The 20,795-nt window shown below is 35.2% G+C and overlaps 1 protein-coding gene across 9 annotated transcripts in view; it reads right to left on the minus strand.

The window, feature by feature from the left end:
- JMJD1C (jumonji domain containing 1C) overlaps window positions 1-20,795 on the minus strand; it is a 337,814-nt gene that overhangs the window by 68,490 nt on the left and 248,529 nt on the right. For all 9 annotated transcript variants that reach the window (XR_007122613.1, XM_047701577.1, XM_047701572.1 and 6 more), the window contains one exon: window positions 20,555-20,668. Coding sequence is in view for 3 of the 9 variants with exons in the window: in XM_047701572.1 (XP_047557528.1) it covers window positions 20,555-20,668 (114 nt within the window). In the remaining 6 variants the exon portion in view is untranslated. The remainder of the gene's footprint in view (window positions 1-20,554; window positions 20,669-20,795) is intronic.

Raw genomic sequence — 20,795 nt, forward strand, 5'->3', positions numbered from 1 at the left:
GGGAAAAAAAACTAACAAGAACACACACACAAATAAATGACTTTTTAAAAAAGGTAATTTGAAAGCACCCATGTAAAATAAAACAGGTATTTTATATTCATTGTAGAAACTTGAGGTGGCATTTCAGATACTGTGCTAGACAATTAAATGCCTATTTTTAAAGTATTGAGTCAACACAGCATCTTAAGAAAACCCAATATAATAAACACAAAAACCAAACTTCCACAGTTCCCAATTATTCATAATAATATTCATAATATTATTCCAAAATATATTCCAAATATTCATAATATCTTGGGCCAGCTGCCCCTTCACTCTTACAAACTCATCTCTATATGGCCACTTCCAAAAAAAGCAACTTAACTCAATATTAGGCTTTGGAACTCAAATTTAACCAAAATGAAAATAGTATGATGATAGTCACATCTGTTACCTCTCAAAGCATCATACAACCCAAAATTAAAGATTCTGAACTACTGGCATTACCACTCATCAGTCATCCTACATTGAGTAGTATTCTTAGGTTCAATATAACTGTATCTTAAATTAACTGCAAATGATTTTATGGGACAAATTTATTTTTAGCTTCTAAAAAATACCAATTTAAGAGTAAGCATATTTACTTGTGAGAATAAATAAAAACATTTTTTAACTGAAAGAACTGCCAGAAATGTTGATTGCATTTAATTGTAACAACCCCTTTGCTAGTTTGACATTCTCTTCATTTTACAGATGAGGAAAAATACTCAAAGATTAGGTAATTTACCCTAATCACATGGCTAGAAGGCAAATTCATCAGTTTGCCTATTGATGAATTTGCCTATTGTCAAAGCTTTTCCCACTTAACCTTTTTCCAATCCACGCACTTGTAGAATCAAAATTTTATACACTCTGCTGGGTTTCTAAAAGTTTACTTATTAAAGTAGAAATATGATAGCAAAAAGTGAAAGAAACCCCAATAAAACAAATTATTTTATTATTTTAAGTACAGAAAATTGTTTGCCAAATTATTATCAGTTCACAGGAATATGGTTCCTAAGATTTGGAATGGATATCATAAACAGAATATGATTTACCAGATTAAATTATCCAAAAGTATTTTAGAATGGGGTATACTATATTACTATAAATGTCCTATTACATCAAAACATAAGAAAATGACTACATATCTTGCTTTATTTGTTCAACTATATCAATGTTAAATAAAAAAACTAAATTATTTTTATTATGTTAATTAAAATGGGTGCCTGGTTGGTTCAGTTGGTGGAACATGCGATTCTAGATCTCAGGGTTATGAGTTCATCTAGCCTCACACTGGATGTAGAGATTACTCAAAAATGAAATTAAACAACAACAACAGCAACTATCATTTGGGTTTCTCTGCTCATCTCCCAGTTGAAACTGACCTTTCAAAGAAGTATTCTCTTGCATAAATTTTAGTCAGACCTGCAGTATTTCTGCATTTTTAACTACAAATTGGTAAAATGTCATTGGTGTAAGGTCCTTTCAGAATTACTACAGGACAAAAATCAGAACAATTAAGTAAAACTCTAAAGACCTCTTGAAGGAAAATGTGTTTCCTCCTAAAGCCACATGTTAATATTCTTTGTGATACCTTTAATAATAGTCTTGAACTTTTTATGACAGTTCAAAAGTTTGGAAGGCAATTTTTTTTGCATGCTATTTATCAACATGATTTTTATGCAGTTGAGTCATCATGAGTTCAACCTACTGAGTCACCTGCTTACAGCATCTGCCAACCACAATTTACTAACTGCGGCTTCCTCAAACTTACAACTGAACAAACTGAGGAAGGCCTAGGAACTGTTTAATGTTTTCCAAAGTAGCAACTGAAAATATTCTTTCAGAACAGCCCATGTTTAAAAAAATAACACCCACCCCACCCCACCGCCCGCCCGCCAACTTCCTTGCCCTGAATGAGCACTCCACCTATGGCAGTGTCACTCTACTTTGTATTCCTCCTTCCTGGGAAGAGAGGGAGTTCAACCTAAGGAGGAAATAAAATTGTATGCTTGTATAATATTTTTAAATAAGTATTCTACTAAAAATAATTCCTAGGTACAAACTAATACTAAGCTGGAGCATACATACAATTGTGCCAATGACTACACTGATTATACAGAGCAAACATTCACTTTAATAAAATATTTAAAAAGTGTAAACTGCAAAGGATATAATGTCAAGATTAATACCACACCACACACTATTTGGAGCTGGCTTTCACTATTTCCAATTTCTACTATTTCCAGATATGGAAATGATAAAACTACAAACCTAAACAACTACTATACTGTATTTCTCAGAAATTCAGTACAAACTGATACAATCAACAAAACTTGTAACTTGACAGACTTGGATCTGCCAAGAAGGATTTAATCTCTTATCATCTGACCCAAATTTAAGTCTACCTGTTTGCTTCATTAGCATCTAGTAAGGTAAATACAAATACATGAGAAATGTGTCAAGTTATTCAGATAAAGGAAGGAGTTAAAACTACAATTCCAAAGTATCCTAACAAAAGAACATCTTATTTACCTAGTACAGTTAAGGAAGACAGTATGGCACAATACACTTCAGAATGATTTCCAATCATTGTTATGTTATTCCTAAAAGGATAAGTTTAGCTCATCTAGAAAAACTAATTAGAAAAGGGAAGAGAACATACACTGACATGTGTTAAACATTCGATAGTTTGTCTACAAAAAAGGAAGTTTTTAAAAGTGATAGAAATAAGAAAATTTATCAAAACACTACTAATTCTGAATGAAAGTACTTCTATAGTTTGTTCACTAAATAACAAACTGAATACAACTGATGCTTTTCATCAGTACTCATAGTTATACCATCAATGATTATTCTGACTCTGTTATTAAGTATTAACTGATATAAAATGATATCATCAATGATTATTCTGACTCTGTTATTAAGTATTAACTGATATAAAATGTTGTTGCCTCTATACCAAACCAGCCCATAAAGACAAAATTTGAGTTGTAACTACTTTTTAGTTTCTTCTGTATCCTCCTCTTGTGCTATCAAGTTCCCAGTGTACCATCACCAGACTTTTAAAAATTCTCCTTTTGGCTTCTCATATGCTGTAGTAGAGGGAACCAGTTTATTAGACAGCTTGATGCAATTATGTTTGAAATAGTTTCTCAGTGTGGAACTTAAGCTCCTTATGAGTTAAAATATAGTAAATATGAGTAAAATATATTAGGGGATATATTTCATTTGATAAGATTTTGAACACCAGGTATCTATTTCTACAGACTGGCAATACATTTAAACCCTTGAGGATCTTAATGGCCTGCCGGAACAGGGATTAACACACAATTCATAGCAATACAGGTTAAAAAAGAGTTTTACATAGGGTAGAGAGGTGAGACAATGTGGGGAAAGATAATCTAGTTAGATGTATGGGGAAAGGTATTACACAAGAGTTGGAACTTGAGAAAAGCACAAATATCTAGAACTTCAAAATTTTTTTGAGCTGGAACTTCAAAGATTCAAGGACACCTGCCATGTTATGGGAGATCAGAAAAGAAAGACTTTCATTCATTCATTCATTCATTCATTCATTCATTCATAAATTTATTTATTTATTTATTTATTTATTTATTTATTTATTTATTATTCCTGAGAGCAAGAGTGAGAGCAGAGGTGGGGTGGGGGGTAGGGGTGGGATGGGAGGGGGCAATAGGGGGAAGGGGCAAAGGGGAAAGGGAGAGGGAGAGTGAATCTTAAGGAGGCTCCATGCTCAATCTCACAACCCTGATATCACAACCTGAGTTGAAATCAAGAGTCAGAGGCTTAACAGACTGAATTACCCAAGCACCCAGAAAAGAAGGACTTTCAAAACAGAGGGAAATGCAGGTACAGGCACAGACAGATGAAACAATATGACATAAGTGGAGAAGTGTAAGTACACTGGTATGGACTGAGTGAGGACAGGAGATTAGGTAAGTAGGAAGACTTAACGACTCTATTTGGAAGATCTGTAATAGTTTAGCGAGATGAGAATCAAAGTCTTACAATTAAGATGAGGAGGACAGGATGGACACAGTGATGCTAAGAAGGCAGAATCAGAAATTTTTGGAGGACAATATAAAATGGCAAATGAGGAACCTAAAACATTCCCAGGTGTCTATTTGAATGACAAAACAGGGTAGATATGGTCCCACCATTAATGAGGATACAGGATTGGGAAGAATGACAAGATCTGAGTGCTGAAATTTAGGACAACAGGCAGAACACACGGATTTTATCTGCTCAATGACATCCACTGGGACCACCATTTATTTATATTTATTTATATATATAAACATGATATTCTATCATTCCTGATGTTGCTGAGAACTTACAAGTTTTTAGAACATTACTATGAATAATTAGAATTCACTATATAGGAATACTTTTTAATTTACATATGTACACACAAATATTTATGGATGACTAATATAATATATAGATTTTGCTTCAAAATAATACATAAGGAGGAATGCATGGGTGGCTCCTTTGGTTAAGCATCTGCCTTCAGCTCAGGTCTTGATCCCAGAATTTTGGGATCCAAGTCCCACATTGGGCTCCTTGCTCAGCGGGGAGCCTACTTATTCCCCTGCCTGTCACTCCCCCCTACTTGTGCTCTCTCTCTCTCTCTCAAACAAATAAATCAAACCTTAAAAAAAAAAAAAAAGATTTAAAAAAATTAAATAATACATGAGGAGCAGTGAGAGGAAACAAGGTTGGCCATGAACTGGTAATTGTTAAAGCCAGATGACGGGTACATGGGAATTCATTTTATGATTCTACATCTGTATGTTTTGAATTATCTGGGCAAAAAGTTTTATCACATCACAATTCTATTCAGAAACCTCCAAAGGCTTCCACTTCAGTTTAACCAGAACAAAAAACAAAGTCATTATCTACCTTTCTTATTTCATTTCCTACTAATCTCTATATAGTTATCTTCTTGCTATTCTATGAATGCCTTCATTTTAGGGTCTTTCTATTTTTCTGTTCCATCTAATACTTCCTATCAGGTTTTATTTTTCTCCATAGCGCTTACAGTCTTCCAATACACTAAAATAATTACTTGCTGTCTCTTCTCACTACAAGGAAAGCTGTATGAAGGGAAAGAATTTTTTGTTTTGTTTTGTTCACGGTTGTACCTTAACTGCCAGAAATAGTGCCTGGGACATAGCAGGTATCCAATAAATATTTGTAAAACTGAATCAGGAAACTGAAAAAAGGAACACACCTCTGAGAAAAGAGAAAAGGAGGTAAGGAAAGGTGCAAAAACAGGTTTAAGGACAGGAAGTTAAGAGGGTTCCTGCTTGTAACCTCCATTTCCATTGTGCTGCAGGAGAAAGGTCTTCTACTCAGAGAAAAGGAGGAAGCCTAGTAGAACAGTGATAATTTAAAATAACTGTTTCAGGAAATGAAAACTCGAGCACAGAAAAGGATGCCAACTGGTACAAAAGGATCAGCTGAGATCAGAGACAATACAATGACACCAAAATACCTGGGCATAATTTTCTCCTGCCTTTTTTTTTTTTTTTAAAGATTTTTATTTATTTATTTGACAGAGAGAGATCACAAGTAGACAGAGAGGCAGGCAGAGAGAGAGAGAGAGAGGGAAGCAGGCTTCCTGCTGAGCAGAGAGCCCGATGTGGGACTCGATCCCAGGACCCTGAGATCATGACCTGAGCCGAAGGCAGCGGCTTAACCCACTGAGCCACCCAGGCGCCCCTCTCCTGCCTTTTAGCCTTAAAAAGCTTTTAAGCATTTGGGCAAGGCTCTCCAAGAGAATTTTCTGTAATAATGGAAATGTTATATATTTACACTGTTCCACATATGGCTATTTGGTACTTGAAATGTGGCTAGTCTGACGAACTTTTAAAATTACTGTTACTTAAATAGCCACATGTGATCACTGATGGGCAGTGCAATCTTTGGGTATTAAAAAATGGAAAAAATAAATAATAGGAGTGATCCAGGATAGGAAATTAAAACACAGATGTGACAGAAAGACAAACGCATAACGGGCATATGGAAGTTAAGGTGCTAGTAAGAATGGCTGAAATAATATAAAACAGAATTAGTATCTTGGCTGGAAAAAAAGAAAAAAAAAACAAAGAGAAAACTAGAATACAGGAAATTCATCAAATATGCAACCCCTCGGTAAAGTGGTAAAATGAGATCTATTTTGTCTGCTTAGGGATTAAAAAAGTTACCTCTAATGGGCTTCCTGAAAGCACATATGTCATGAACTAAGATTGACTCAACCAGACCTATTTATTTTTAAACTCCTACCTAAAGATTCTTTTTATCACCTGAATTTTATAGGCCATAATGTTCTTTTTTTTTTTTTAAGATTTTATTATTTATTTGACAGAGAGAGAGATCACAAGTAGGCAGAGAGGCAGGCAGAGAGAGAGAGGGGGAAGCAGACTCCCCACCAAGCGGAGAGCTGGATGTGGGGCTCGATCCCAGGACCCTGGGATCATGACCTGAGCTGAAGGCAGAGGATTTAACCCACCGAGCCACCCAGGAGCCCCCATAATGTTCTTCTATTATCTCACAGACAATGGCAACACTATTGTGAGGCAGGTATTACATACCTAATTTTATATATGAAAAATAAACTCTTAAGTGGTTATATCCCTTGCCCAACATTTCAGAATAAGCAGCAGAGTTAGGATCTGACTCCAAATTGGCTTGTTGTGCTACTACCAAGGTCTGATACTTTAATAGATATAAACTTTTTCCTCCCCTTGAAAGAGCCAAAATGCCAAAATTCCGTAGTAAGATATACTTTATATATGTGAATGTATGTAAATGACTATGTATCTTATAACAGAATTTCAAAAACTATGGTAACTCATTTAACTGTTGAATGCTGATTTTGGTTCTTCTTTACTTTTAAATTTGATTCATTTGTAAACTATTTTTGATTATAACAATATTGGCACTAAATCAGATACTGTAAAGTTCATGGAGTTTGGGGGGCAAAAGGCAGTTACCCAAGTTGTGCCATCATCCAAACTGCATTAATAAAAATTTTAGTACAAATACGTATACTTAACACCTATTTGTGGAACAAGACAAAATGGGAAAGGGATACCTTGGAAGTGATCAAGACCAATAAAAACAAACCAGTTGTTCTGCCCACTCCTTTATAGTGCTGGTAGTGAACATCATTAATTAACTACACTTTTGGCCAGAGCAGAGTCTCATAATCCTCCACAACACAAACAACATGCCAGTCAGAAGATACCAACTAAAGCAAATTTGCTTGACTGATACAATGTATGTGCAATAAACATTAAGAAAAATTCTCAACAATGAGCTTTTTAAGCACTGGAAGGAATCCTTAGTATGTGATGGAACTTAATTCCTTAAAAACAGAAGTGGATAGGGGAGGAAAAAAATTTAAAAAATCATCCTTCTGGGGGCACCTGACTGACTCAGTCAGTAGAGCCTGCGCCTCTTGATCTTGGGCTATGAGTTCAAGCCCCACATTGAGTTCAGAGATTATTTAACAAATAATCTTTTTTTTTCCTTAAGGTTTTATTTATTTGACAGAGAGACAGCAAGAGAGGGAATACAGCAGAGGTAGTGGGAGGGAGAAGCAGGCGGCTTCCCATGGAGCAGGGAGACCGATGCGGGGCTCAATCCCAGGACCCTGAGATCATGACCCGAGCCAAAGGCAGACACTTAATGACTGGGCCACCCAGACACCCCTAAAAAAGAATCTTTAAAAAAAAAATTATTTATATAAGAAAGAGAAGGAGAGGGGCGCCTGGGTGGCTCAGTGGGTTAAAGCTTCTGCCTTCAGCTCGGGTCATGATCCCAGGGTCCTGGGATCGAGCCCCACATCGGGCTCTCTGCTCAGCAGGGAGCCTGCTTCCTTCTCTCTCTGACTGCCTCTCTGCCTACTTTAATCTCTGTCAAATAAATAAATAAAATCTTTAAAAAAAAAAAAAAAGAAAGAAAGAGAAGGAGAGCATAAGAGGGGGGCGGAGAGGGGGCGGCGGCAAGGGAGAATACCAAGCAGCCTCTGTGCCAAGCATGGAGCCTGACATGGGGCTCCATCTCAGGATTCTGAGATCATGACCTGAACTGAAATTAAGAGTCCAGTGCACCTGGGTGGCTCAGTTGGTTAAGCAACTGCCTTCGGCTCAGGTCAGGATCCTGGGATCCCCGGATCAAGTCCCACATTGGGCTCCCTGCTCAGCGAGGAGTCTGCTTCTCCCTCTGATGTTCCCTCTCTTGTGCATTCTCTCTCTCTCAAGTAAATAAATAAAATTAAAAAAAGAAAAGAAATTAAGAGTCCACACTTAACTGACTGAGCCACCCAGGTGCCCCAAAAATAAAATCTTAAAGAAAGAAATCCTTTTGAGGTATTGTGTTTTGAAGTCCGCATATTGGATAATGTCTGAAAGGCTCTAGGTCTGAAGTCTATACATTCATGAGGGAGCCTTACCTATACAGATTTTTTATTCTGTTTTACAGAATTTTCTATTTCCAGAAATGGCAGAGAGGTGAAAGATTATTAATTGGGAACAATAACGTTATTCCCATGTAGAATACCTGACTCCCAGGCAAAGAATATCTAGAAAAACACGGGATTCTTTTAATCCATACTGTTTTACATCACTCATATATTTAAGATATATAGGTATACCTATTCAACTGTAAATCTGATGGGAAAATATTACGCATTATGATTAATAATCAAATAACTATGTCTTGGAGAATGTGAGTGATTAAGAAAGTGATCTGGAATGAAACTGGATTGGTAGGGAACCAGTAATAGCACCAGAGCCTCAAGAAGAAGCAAAACTATGGTAACATTGAGAAAAGAATGATACTTTCTCACATTTAGGTCATTTTATAAATTTTCCAACTATCTTAATCTACAGCCCAAAAGCTCTAAATAAAGAGGAGGGAAGGAAATGTGTGAGGATGTTTTTCTTCCATTAGCATAACAACTGAGAAGTGGTAGTAAAGACACTTAACTGTGCCAAAGCCAGAGATGCCTACCATCCTATAATTAACTACAAAGCAAAGAATCAAATACCAATAATGCCCGATACTGGTAATTCTTTATGTTACCCTGGCTAGGCTCTGGTGCCCAGCTGTTTGGTTAAACACCAGTCTGGATGTTGCTGTGAAGGTACTTTTTAGATATGATTAATGTTTCAATCAGCAGACTTTGAGTAAAGCAGACCACCCTCCATAATATATTTGGGCCTGATTCAATCAGTTGAAGGCCTTAAGAAAAAAGAATGATGTTCTACAAAGAGGAAAGGATTCTACCTCCAGACTGTCTTCAGACTCAAAATCAACTCTTGCCAGAATTTCCAGATTGCTGGCCTGCACTGTGGATTTCAGACTTGCCAGTTCCTACAATTACACAAGTCAACTCTTTAAAATTCCTCCCTCCACCTCCTTTTTCTCTACACAAGCTTGGAGCATGCATGTGTGCACAAACTCGCATGCACACGCGCGCGCGCGCGCGCACACACACACACACACACACACACACACTCTCTCTCTCTTGGTTTTGTTTTGCTAGAGAATCCTACTACAGTACCCTATTGAGAAATATTATTAGTACTATTAGCTTTCCTTATCTCTTTCCCATCATTGTCTTCTGAGGAAAAAATAAAATTAAGAAAAAGAAACAGGCAAATATCTGGTGTTACTGCATCATTTGAGTTCACAGCACAGAACAGTATGAACATACCTCAATTTTAGAACTTTCAGCTTATTGCTGTAATTATGTCCCTCTCCCTGACCTGAAAAAAAAAAAAACAAAAAACACAAGTATTTTATCTGTCTTTAAATTCCTAGTACCTGGGGTGCCTGGGCGGCTCAGTGGGTTAAGCCTCTGCCTTCGCTCAGGTCATGATCTCAGGGTCCTGAGATCGAGTCCCACATCAGGCTCTCTGCTCAGTGCGGGGGGGGGGGGGGGGGGTACTTTCCCCTCCCCTTCTGCCTGCTTCTCTCCCTACTTGTGACCTCTCTCTCTGTCAAATAAATAAAAATAAAATCTCTAAAATAAATAAATAAATTCCTAATATCTAGCAAAGTGACTGGCACACAGGAATGAATGAATAACTTTATCTTATGTAGTTCATCAATCACTGATTTTTTTCCTCGACTCTTAAAAACATACCTTCTCTACAAGGCTAATGTCTAATAATTTACATGACAGAAGTTATACCCTAAAAGGACTGATCAGGTGCTTCAGAAAATTTCAACAGTTAGGCAGAATAGTACACTTTAAATATTTATCTTTAGGGTTAACAATCATTTGGACAAATTACACAGTTGAAGAAAAGTGAAGAAAAAAAGTGGTCTCTCTCTCTCCCTGACAAATAAATAAAATCTTAAGAAAAATATTTATGACACCATTTTACATGCAGACCAAACAAAATAGAACAGAGGTTACCAGAGGCTGGGGTTACTGGGAAATGGGGACTTACTAAGGAGGAGAGTTTGTTTGATGAAAAAGCTCTGAAAATTGCTAGTGGCGATAACTGTACAATTTTGTGAATGCACTTAATGTCAATGAAGTATATATTTAAGTGGTTAAAATGGTAATGTTTGCTTCTTTTTAAACAAATATCCATTATTATTCTACTTTATGAGGACAATGAGTTTGAAGTCAGTCAGGTGGCTAACCCAAATGAATATGGTTAAAAAAACATCATCATCATCATCATCATCATCATCATCATCATCAGGGTGCCTGGGTGGCTCAGTGGGTTAAAACCTCTGCCTTCAGCTCAGGTCATGATCTCAGGGTCCTGGGATCGAGCCCCACATCGGGCTCTCTGCTCAGTGGGGAGCCTGCTTCCCTCCAAGCTCTCCACCCCCACCACCTCTGCCTACTTGTGAGCTCTCTCTGTCAAATAAACAAATAAAATCTTAAAAAACAAAACAAAACCTCATCACCATCAGTCCACTTTCACAGGAAAGGTATGGTTAGGTATTCAAGCAGACCACTCAACACAAATTCTGCTTCTTTACTGGATTTCATATACTTATCCAGCCTTGCTATCCTAGTTACTTAACTAATTTACATTCATCCTGAGACAGTTTAGGGGTCACCTATTCTAACAGGGGCATCCTTTCTACCTCTCCCACAACTAGGGTAGATTCTGTATACCTCCCTGGTGTCTTCTACTGACCACATTTTGCCTGTATTTACTTTTACATTTTTCTGTGTGTGCTTCCCCCATTAGATTATAAACTTCATGAAGGCAAGCTATTTGTATTGCTGAATACAAAACAGCAGGCCCTTAAATATATGAATGAATGGGCCCCAATCCTTATTTTTTACTGACTAAGGGCTAGTGCTGTTTTGCGTTTAGTCTGAAGCTTAGAAGAGTTGGGATTTTAGAGACAATTCTTCTGGCAAGATTCTGAAAAGGACTCCATGTAAAACTTTTATTTATTTACTTATTTTTTAAGGTAATCTCCACACTAACATGGGTCTTGAACTCACGACCCCAGAGAGTCACATGCTCTACTCACTAAGCCAGCCAGGTGCCCCAAGGACTCCATTACTTTTCACTTTTAACCTTGAGTAAATCTAGGATTCAGGATACCTGTATGCACAGCAAAGAAAATTAGGCAGCTGAGAAAATAAGGAGAGTGCAAAATGTCTTAATCCGTTTGGATTCTCTGCCTATGGAACAAACTGGGTCTGAAAATGATGCACAGATTTGGAGTATAGCTAGATGCCAGTGTTTGAAAAGTCTAGGGAAATTGTGGGCAATAAAATGACAAAAAAATTTAATTTAATATTTAGGAAAGATGTCAACTCTGAGAAAATAAAGCACCAAATAAAGAATGATGCCAGCTTCCACTAGCTGAATGAACCTCGATGCGAAGTCACAACTTCCTTAAACTTCACCTTCTTTGCCTATAAAAATTGCTGTCATGTTGTCTCTCCCTTCCTCATATTTCCTCCCATCTTCCCCTTTCAGACTTTCATTCTCCTACACTCTCTAGCTCTACTTTTACAAATAAACACAAATATTAGATCTAAAAGTTCTAGTAAGGGGGGGCAGGTGGGTGAATTGACAATGATACACAAAAAAGTCACATGGAAACTACTATTATGAGAAGCAAAACCTATGAGTAAGCAGAAGAAACATGTCTGCAGAAAGGACATTGAAGAAGAGGGGAAGAAGGAATATGTGACTTGAGTTCCTGACTTTCTAGTTCCTAATTCTATTCTGAACAAGGTTCAGCTGTACTTTCTGCTACAGCTATCCCTGACACTGCCTACTGTATCTTTGTATTACCCCCAACACCTTTTTTACTTAAGCTAGTTTAAGTGGGTTTCTAGCTACCTATGTTTGGAAATTAAGACTTCTCAAAGACTTGTGTGAACTAAATAAATTAATATGTATACCCTGAAAACATTACACAAAATTAAGATAATACAATCTGTCTTACTCATAAGAATACCATAAGGATTTACTAAAATAATGCACATGGAAATATTTTGGAAATTGTCAAGTTTTACAAATATAAAATATTAACACACTAAGAAATAAAAATATTAATCTTGAGATTTTAAAATAATATGGCTATGCTTTAGTAAGAACTTGCAATTGGGTAAGAAGAATAGTATCAACCTATTTTGACTGGCAGAAATTAGACAATCTTTCTCAATGGTAACTAAGATGGCTTACATCTTTTGAATCTGATGTCTACAAGCATAATTTCACATACTTTAAATTCATAACAGCAGTCACAAAAAATTACAAAGAGACTGGCAGATTTTTCAGCATATGATCATAGCAGATTTGGGACCAAGAGAGAATTACTGCAGACTGTGACTTATAAATGTTTTTAATCTGAATATTGCAGAACAGCTCACACTTGGGCCAAATTTCAGTCAAAATAACATGTTCCTGGACTCCATGGATACATTTTCAACACACCAAGTTTTGCAACCAATTTTTACAAATGAAGAACTCCCTTTTTAATATCAGGAGATATGCACTTGGGTATATCAACACACCTGATTTGTAGGATGTTAATAAGCATATTTTGTAACTATTTTTGAAATTACAGTGATAAAAAAATCAGGTAGGTGGGACATTAAAAAAAAAGAACTTAAACAGAATGTAACATAAAACTACTAGATATTAAAACATTATGTACTAACTTTAAATTTTAAAAAAGCCTACTTATTTAAGGAAGTACAATGACTGTTCTAACTACTGGTTCCCCTTTTCTTGTAGTCCATCCTACTTTCTAGGCTTCAGCTTGGCTCTACTACTGCAAGCTGTCACTTTTGACTAGAAATGGAATAAAGCCAAGTACTACACAATAGCAGTTTCCTGCTCTGGCCTCATCTTCTAGACCACCCCCAGGCCAGTGCCTGCCCACAGATGCTGATCCTACCATGCCAATAATCCACCAACAGTCAGTTCACAGCTATGGCTATGATCCTATATTTTTTTTTACACTTTTGGCAGACTGTATATCCCACAATCTCACAGTTCTCATTTTTACTGACTTTATGGCAACAATGCACCTCTAAATTTCAATCAAATGCTAATATGAATGCAAAATGAAATGGAGAAAGAAGATGCATACAAAAACTCAGAGACTAATTGAGAAAGTGCTCAACTTCTGTCAAAATATAACTCAGTAAGAGAAACTAAAAAATAAAGCTCTCTCGGTAAGTACTACTAATACAAACAATTCTGTTACTCTAAACCTGTATAATTCTGATTTGCCTGACTCATTAGTTTTCCCTTTTGAGATAAACCTAGAGTTAGGTGGAATGTCTCTTATCTCTGAGACTAAAATAATTAGTCAGGGATTAACTTGTTTAGGTTAATGTTGGTCAGAATGGTGGTTTTTCCACCTTAAGTTCACAGAATTTTTAGTGTTAAGAAGCAAGTTTGAAGGTCATATATAGTCCAACTCTTATTCCATGCTTAGAGGACTTCCAAAACATAGTACTATATTCGCACAGCCTTTCACCACAGCCAAATAAAGAAAAAGAATTCTGTAACTTGCTTAATAACACTTACACTTTTTAAAGATATTAAGTAACTATCAGCAGTAAATGGAACCTTTGACGTTCCCTGTGGAAAAAAAGGTAAGAGAGTCTTTTGGAGGTTAGTATCACAAGGGAGGGTTCTGCATCTTTTCTAATACCATTTTCTTAAAATAATTTAACAAGTCACCAACTGAATCTTATCTAAATAAACTTCCCTGAAGGGGTTGGGGGGAGGAGGGAGCACTGACCAAGGCTTGTACAAACAGCTAAAAAATTGATCTATAATCAGCTGTAGAAAGAAATGGTTAAGAGTTCCAGAGACAACAAATAAGAAAGATTGTTAAAAGTTAACTGTAGATGGTAGAAGACAAATATTCAATGGATATGTATGACAGAAAGAGAAATGAGTTTCAAAGATCTACCAAAAAGGTTTAAGATACTATTTACAAAAAGAGAAATTCAGAATCTGTCTAGATAAGTACCTTCTCCTGAGCAGTTTGTATGCAGTTAATAGCTCAATATATTTCATTTAAGCTTCCTTACAACTCTGAGGTAGACAACAGCTCTACTTGTACATGAAAGAACCATTTATTTAGAATGTTTGAGACTTTCCCAATGTCACAGAGCTAGCAAATAGCATGGATCTGAAACCATGTCTGCATGAATTGACTTTAAAACACAAGTTCTTAACCATTATGCTATACTGATTCTCTAGAACAAAAGACTCTAGTGAAGGCCCAATCAATTAGCTGCTTCTCCTGTATTATAATAATCAGATGCCACTGTTAAGTAGAAAATTTTATTTTCTTGCTTCAAAGCTTCCAATGATTCATTTGGCTACAAATTAAAAAATTCACTTAATAATTGTGCTTAGCAATCCTTTCCCTCTTTCATCTGACCCCATAATACTTACTATAGTATGATTTCTACTATTAAAAGTCAAACCCTCTTCTCTAGCTGATATTCTACCTTTTCCTAATATACCTCCACCGTTCCTCACTGATAATGCTGTCCCTCCTGCCAAATGTCTGACCTTACTTTTTCACTTTCATCTCCATTTAAATGAATCCCATTCAAGTTCTACCTTCTTCAAGAGAGTAACCATTTCAATCTCTACTAATTTCTCCTTTCTTTGTATTCCTAGTCTTTACTATGTATTTTTGACTCCTTAAATCAGGTCTATTTTCAAACATAAGTTCTTGTTCTGAATTATAAAGTACTTGGGAAAAAAATAAGTACTGAGACTTAGTATATTAATTTTTTAAACCATTAAGCACCTAGCAGGATGCTGTGCATAGGGAAACCACAGCATTTAAATAACGTTAAATGAATGAAGTCAGTTGGGATGTTTCCAAGGTCAGACATTAAAAAATTTTAAGTGTAAGTCAAAGGGAAGTAGAGTCTAAGCATAAAATTTCCATTTAAAGACTCCCTTCTGGGGAAGAATCAAGTGAGTAAACAGTCGAACACAAATTAAGAGCTCTAGCCTCTCTTTCTGCTCTGGGCCTGTTTCTCCCTCTCTCAACCACATCGCAAAACTCTCATTCTTGGGGGTTGGCCGTGTTGGCGTGTTCCACACCCATATCCTAAAAGGCATGCTTCCAGTGTTTCTTATAAATTCCTATAAAACATATCTCTTAATGAACGTACAGTTAATATTTTTAAAAACTCTAATTTCTTTCTTTAAAACAACAATTTGTTGGACACTATCTGGAAGTCAATTTATTTATTTTTTTCTGTTAGTTAATTAAATTAATGGGAAAAAGTAATTTTATACCAGGAAGAGAACAAATCTGCGAAGAATTCTGGGACAGAAACATTTATACAGTTATACTAATAAATCCTGTACCAAGTCAAAAATCCCATTTCCTCTACAGAAATGTCAATCTTAAAATGATAGATCTACACACAACTGAAGTGAAAATAAAGAAAAGTTTAAAAAATAAAGTTTTTTCTCTACCCACTGAAGCAATACTAACTATCATGAAGTTCTGTTTACTTCCGTCTATAAACTACTAGTAGTGCCACCATAGTACCCTGGCTTAGAATAAATTTGTTCGTGAAATGAATGACTACCAACAAGATTTTTAAACTTTGTCAGTGGCTCATTTATATCAAATATTTAATTCAACAAAATAAAACATCTGGCTAGTAACAACCAAGCTAGTAGTTAATTGTTCACCTTGGCTGACAGGGGACTGAATTTTACCTCATGCGCATTATCTCATCCAGGTTGTGAAGCAATTCCAAAGTCCATAGGACAATAACAAAAATTAAGAAGGAAAAAATACAGGTCTCTGCTACCTTCCACTCCCAAACTACTGGTAATTTATACTAGGCAAGCATTTGAGCTATTTTTAGTAAACCAGATGTGTTAAGCAACAACTACCTTAGGGATATTCTGAAATCACAGCCAATAAATTTATATCATCAATGATGTAAAATCTGTGGGTCAAAACGAACTGAAACAGGGAAAACAACCTTCTCACTGAGCAATACAGAAATGATAGATATACAAATCTGATTAAGTCCAGATACATCATTCACTGAATATTTTAAGACTCTTCTCTGTGCAAGTCTTTAAGCAATTTTTAGTCCAGGTACTAAGAAAATACTCAGGTTTGCTCCACCTGTTCCCTTTTCCTTCAGCCAGCAATTCACAGCATAGGAGTACTATATCTAATATTTAGTAAAACAGTTCAATGTCTATATTCAATGATGACAGAAACTGTAGAATTAACAGTCTTATCTCTAAACTTGAATCACTTTATTATGACCTAGAATGTAAAAAAGAATCATTCCTTCAGGATGAAGGATGTAGGATGTAGTACACCTTATAGTAGGGAATGTATCTTAATACTACAATGAATCTTAATATATAATAAGATAAGCATAAGGCATAAGAGTTTGAACAAGCACATTCTGCTTCAAATCTCTAATGGTTCTTTTAAACTAGTGCCCTTCGTATTATCCCTTACTACATTTAAAAACAAAGAGAATTGTGATCCCTAGAAAATACTGGACTAACAAGCCAGACCAACCCAGATTTGTTGATATGAGTCATATACAATTTTCAGGTAAGAAATAATCTCTTCTATATCCTCTATGAAGCAACCGACCTGAAAACTGCAGGTGTGTGCATGGCCAGAAGCCAAAACTCAGAACAAGATGATTTCAAAATCATGCTAAAAGTTCAATGTTCATATTTCTATTATCAAACTGTTTTTTATATTAACTTGATCAAAATTTCAAGTTTTAATGAAATGATTTTTTTAAAATTTCTGTAATCATCCTCCAAGGAAAAGAAACAATACCACAAAAATAATAGATATTAAGAAAACTCCAAACTATAAAAGCCATCTTTCAGAATCAATAACTTGGTTTTTTTCCTCTTTCTTCCCAGTTGAAAGACACAGTATAATCTGCAAAGTTCCCTCCTACTTCCTCTCTTTTCCCTTCCCCCTCTACTTCAAAGAAAGTTAACTGCAGCCAGGCATGATCAGGAAATCTAAAAGGAGGAAGCAGAAACTCATTTGTGCGCATAAGGAAGGAAAAAACAGAATTAACAATACCATGCTGCTTCAGTGACCTAATTAATATACATCGATTTTATTATCTATAAGATGTTGGTTTGGTTTTTCTCCTCATTCAACTTCCTTTCCAATACTGAAAACTGTAAAAATGAGGATTGCACCTCAATTTTCCAACTAAAAAAGTGACCAGATCAAGTTTAATACATGGTATTTGATATGCAATGCATTGAAATCAGAGGTAAGTATAGGATTCAAACTAGTTACCTAAAAGTGAAATGATCTGTATTAATCCTGAGTCAATGGTTTCCTAACTATTACCTTAACAATATGATACTATTTGGATATATTAAAAAAATAGGGCTGCACAACTTTATTAAGGAAATTTAAGAGTATACTGCTACAGAACGGCTGAGAACCAAGAAGAAAGATGGTAGGTAGGAATTCTCACTATAAGAACATTTTCTTAAAATCATAGCAAAGCAATTTGTGTGAATTTTTAAAACAAAAGTGGTGTGTACCCATCACTCTATACACAAAGGCTATTTCTAAAGAAGGCTTTCCCCCATCACACTTAAGAAGTCTACAAAGGATAATTAACATCTAGATTCAGAAGAAATTGCTTCATGAAATTTAAAGTGAGAAAAATAGGAGCATTTAAAAAACGTGTTCAATTTTCCACCAGCTCCCTTTGACTTACATAGGGTTACCCTAAAGTTGAGATATGTCAAGACACTATTTACAAAATCTATGCCAGTAACAGCTGCCATGTTTAAGATGCCAAGGAATTTAATGTACTGTTTGGACAAGTGGTTAGAGAAAAGCATTCTGGGATAAAGCCACTCTAATTACATAAACTCTAAAACTGTTTCCTTTATCAAGAATGTAGCTGTATTTCACAAACTCATTTAAATAAGTAAATGTGAAAAACCGAGACTGAGCCATCTTAGGTCTCTGGAGTACATTTTCATTCAAAATGTTAAAATAGGTGTCTATCACTTACATATTAGAGTAAATATCCTTATATATTTTTAATTTGATTAATAAGAAACTAAATATATTAAAATACATGTTAAAAAGCTCTGTTGTAAAACCATCTAATTACTTTTAAAACTCCTAAGAAATTCTAAAATTAAGGTATGCTGGATCCCTAAATCAAGTGCTGTTAGTGTAATTCCTTCTGATTTTCTGGAACTGAGTGCTCACATTTGTTAAAGACAAATGGTTAAAATGCCAAGAGACTCACTTCACCTTTAGAAGACGGAATATTTTTCAAGCCAGAGATCAACCTGCCCATACTAACTGAGCAACACAAATGGCTTACTAACAAAGACAATTATACAATTCACCAAATCAAGTAACACTTTCGTTCCTGTGCCTTTATTTTTTAAATAAAATAACAGAACTACCAAATCCAAAAGCTTAAAATGTAAAACAAAACAAAACAAAAAACCCTATAAAATGTCAGCACATTCTTTCAATCATTATAATTTTAATAAACATGTTGTGGAGTTTTAGGCCACCTGGCAAAAGAGTTTATTTTTAAAAGTAATTTCTACATAATGATTTCACTTCTCTAAATCAAATCCAAGCTGAAACTTACAGAGTGCTGCTAATCAGCAACCACAAAATTAAAACATTAAGGGTTGGAAGGTTCCTTTGATTTTACCTAGACTTACCCAGTCTAATCCCACCGAAAGACTGTTAGAAATTAAACAAATTATAATAAGGAAGGCCTATAGTAAGCTAAATGGCATTCACAATTAAAAGCAAAACAAAACAAAACCCAAGGGAAAAGCTCTAACACCTCCAATATTAAACTGGGACTTGCTATGAGTTTTAGCTATAAATATTGTAAAGAAAGAACAAAAGCTAACAGTACAAAAACTAGGGCATTTAATGAAATAAAAATCATGTGAAAGGACAAAAGCACATCTATGTAGACTTCAAAATTACATTTAACTCAGGGAACTATCATCTCATTTTAGGAGATCGAACAGAAGAGGCATATAACTGCTCAAATTCCCTAAGTATTGTAAGTCCACACAAAATAAATCATCGCTCATTAAGTCAAGCTCTTGTTCTTTCCATGGAAACGATGCCTCTACATTTTAGGAAATGATACCTCTACATTTATTTTCAGAAAACAGTAACTATTCTGAAATGAAATAGGAGTACTGACTTTCAGCTCCATTAAAACAGAAAAAAAGTCAAACTATTTCACTCATCCTTTCTTTCAATGTCGTTACCTATTATTTTAAACACTTAAAAAATGTATGGAAGACATTTAATTCAATCTGAAATCCAAATATACAAAGAAAACAAACTTCTGTGCATTTTTACTTCTACCTTAAAAAAATTAACTGATAGAACACTTCACTAGAAATTTAAAAACTCATTTAGCCTACTATTTTTGATGAGTTTCTTCACATGATTTGAATCTAAAAGCCTACTAAAAATGTTTTTCCAAGTAAATGTATTTGTACTTTAACTGCATCTGGGAACTAAAATTTGGAAAATGAACAATTAATGACAATCTAAAGGAAACTCCCCACTTGAATAGAAGAACTACCATTATTGTATGCATACAGTAAACACTAATCTCATTTAATTATATTAATTGACCCAATTCTTAACCTTTAGAGCTGGAGACAAAGATAAATTTATACTATTATCTAACCAGTTATTTCCTAATGATGAACATTATTTATAATGGCAGTTACTTAATTTTGATCACTTGTGTATTCCCGGTGACAAAATGCTGCTGAGTTCATAGAAAGTTCTAAGTACATAAATCTATTCTTGGATAAATTAACCATTTATCCTATCATCAAAATTTATTCAATGAACTGGCTTCCTTGAACACCTACATATTAGCTTGAACTGAATATTTAAAAGAATATCTGAACGTCAGTGAAGTTTAAAGATTAGCTAACTTTAAAAGCAACCTAAAATTTCTTACCTGGTAGGGTTGAAAGGCACTATCTTCAGTTAAAAAATCCAGTTGTTTATCTACAAGGAATTCTACCGCAGTGATTGAACTAGGTATACTTTTTTCAACCAGGGGTTTGAAAGTCTGGTAAGAGAAAAAAAATTCATAATGGTTATTTTCTGGGTTTTATACTCAAACACTAAGAGTATATTTGAATACAATGTACAAATGTCATTATCATAATGACTTTAGAATACCAGTATTTTCATAT

Source organism: Lutra lutra, chromosome 14, assembly GCF_902655055.1.
Source record: "Lutra lutra chromosome 14, mLutLut1.2, whole genome shotgun sequence".
Taxonomy (NCBI): Eukaryota; Metazoa; Chordata; class Mammalia; order Carnivora; family Mustelidae; genus Lutra; species Lutra lutra.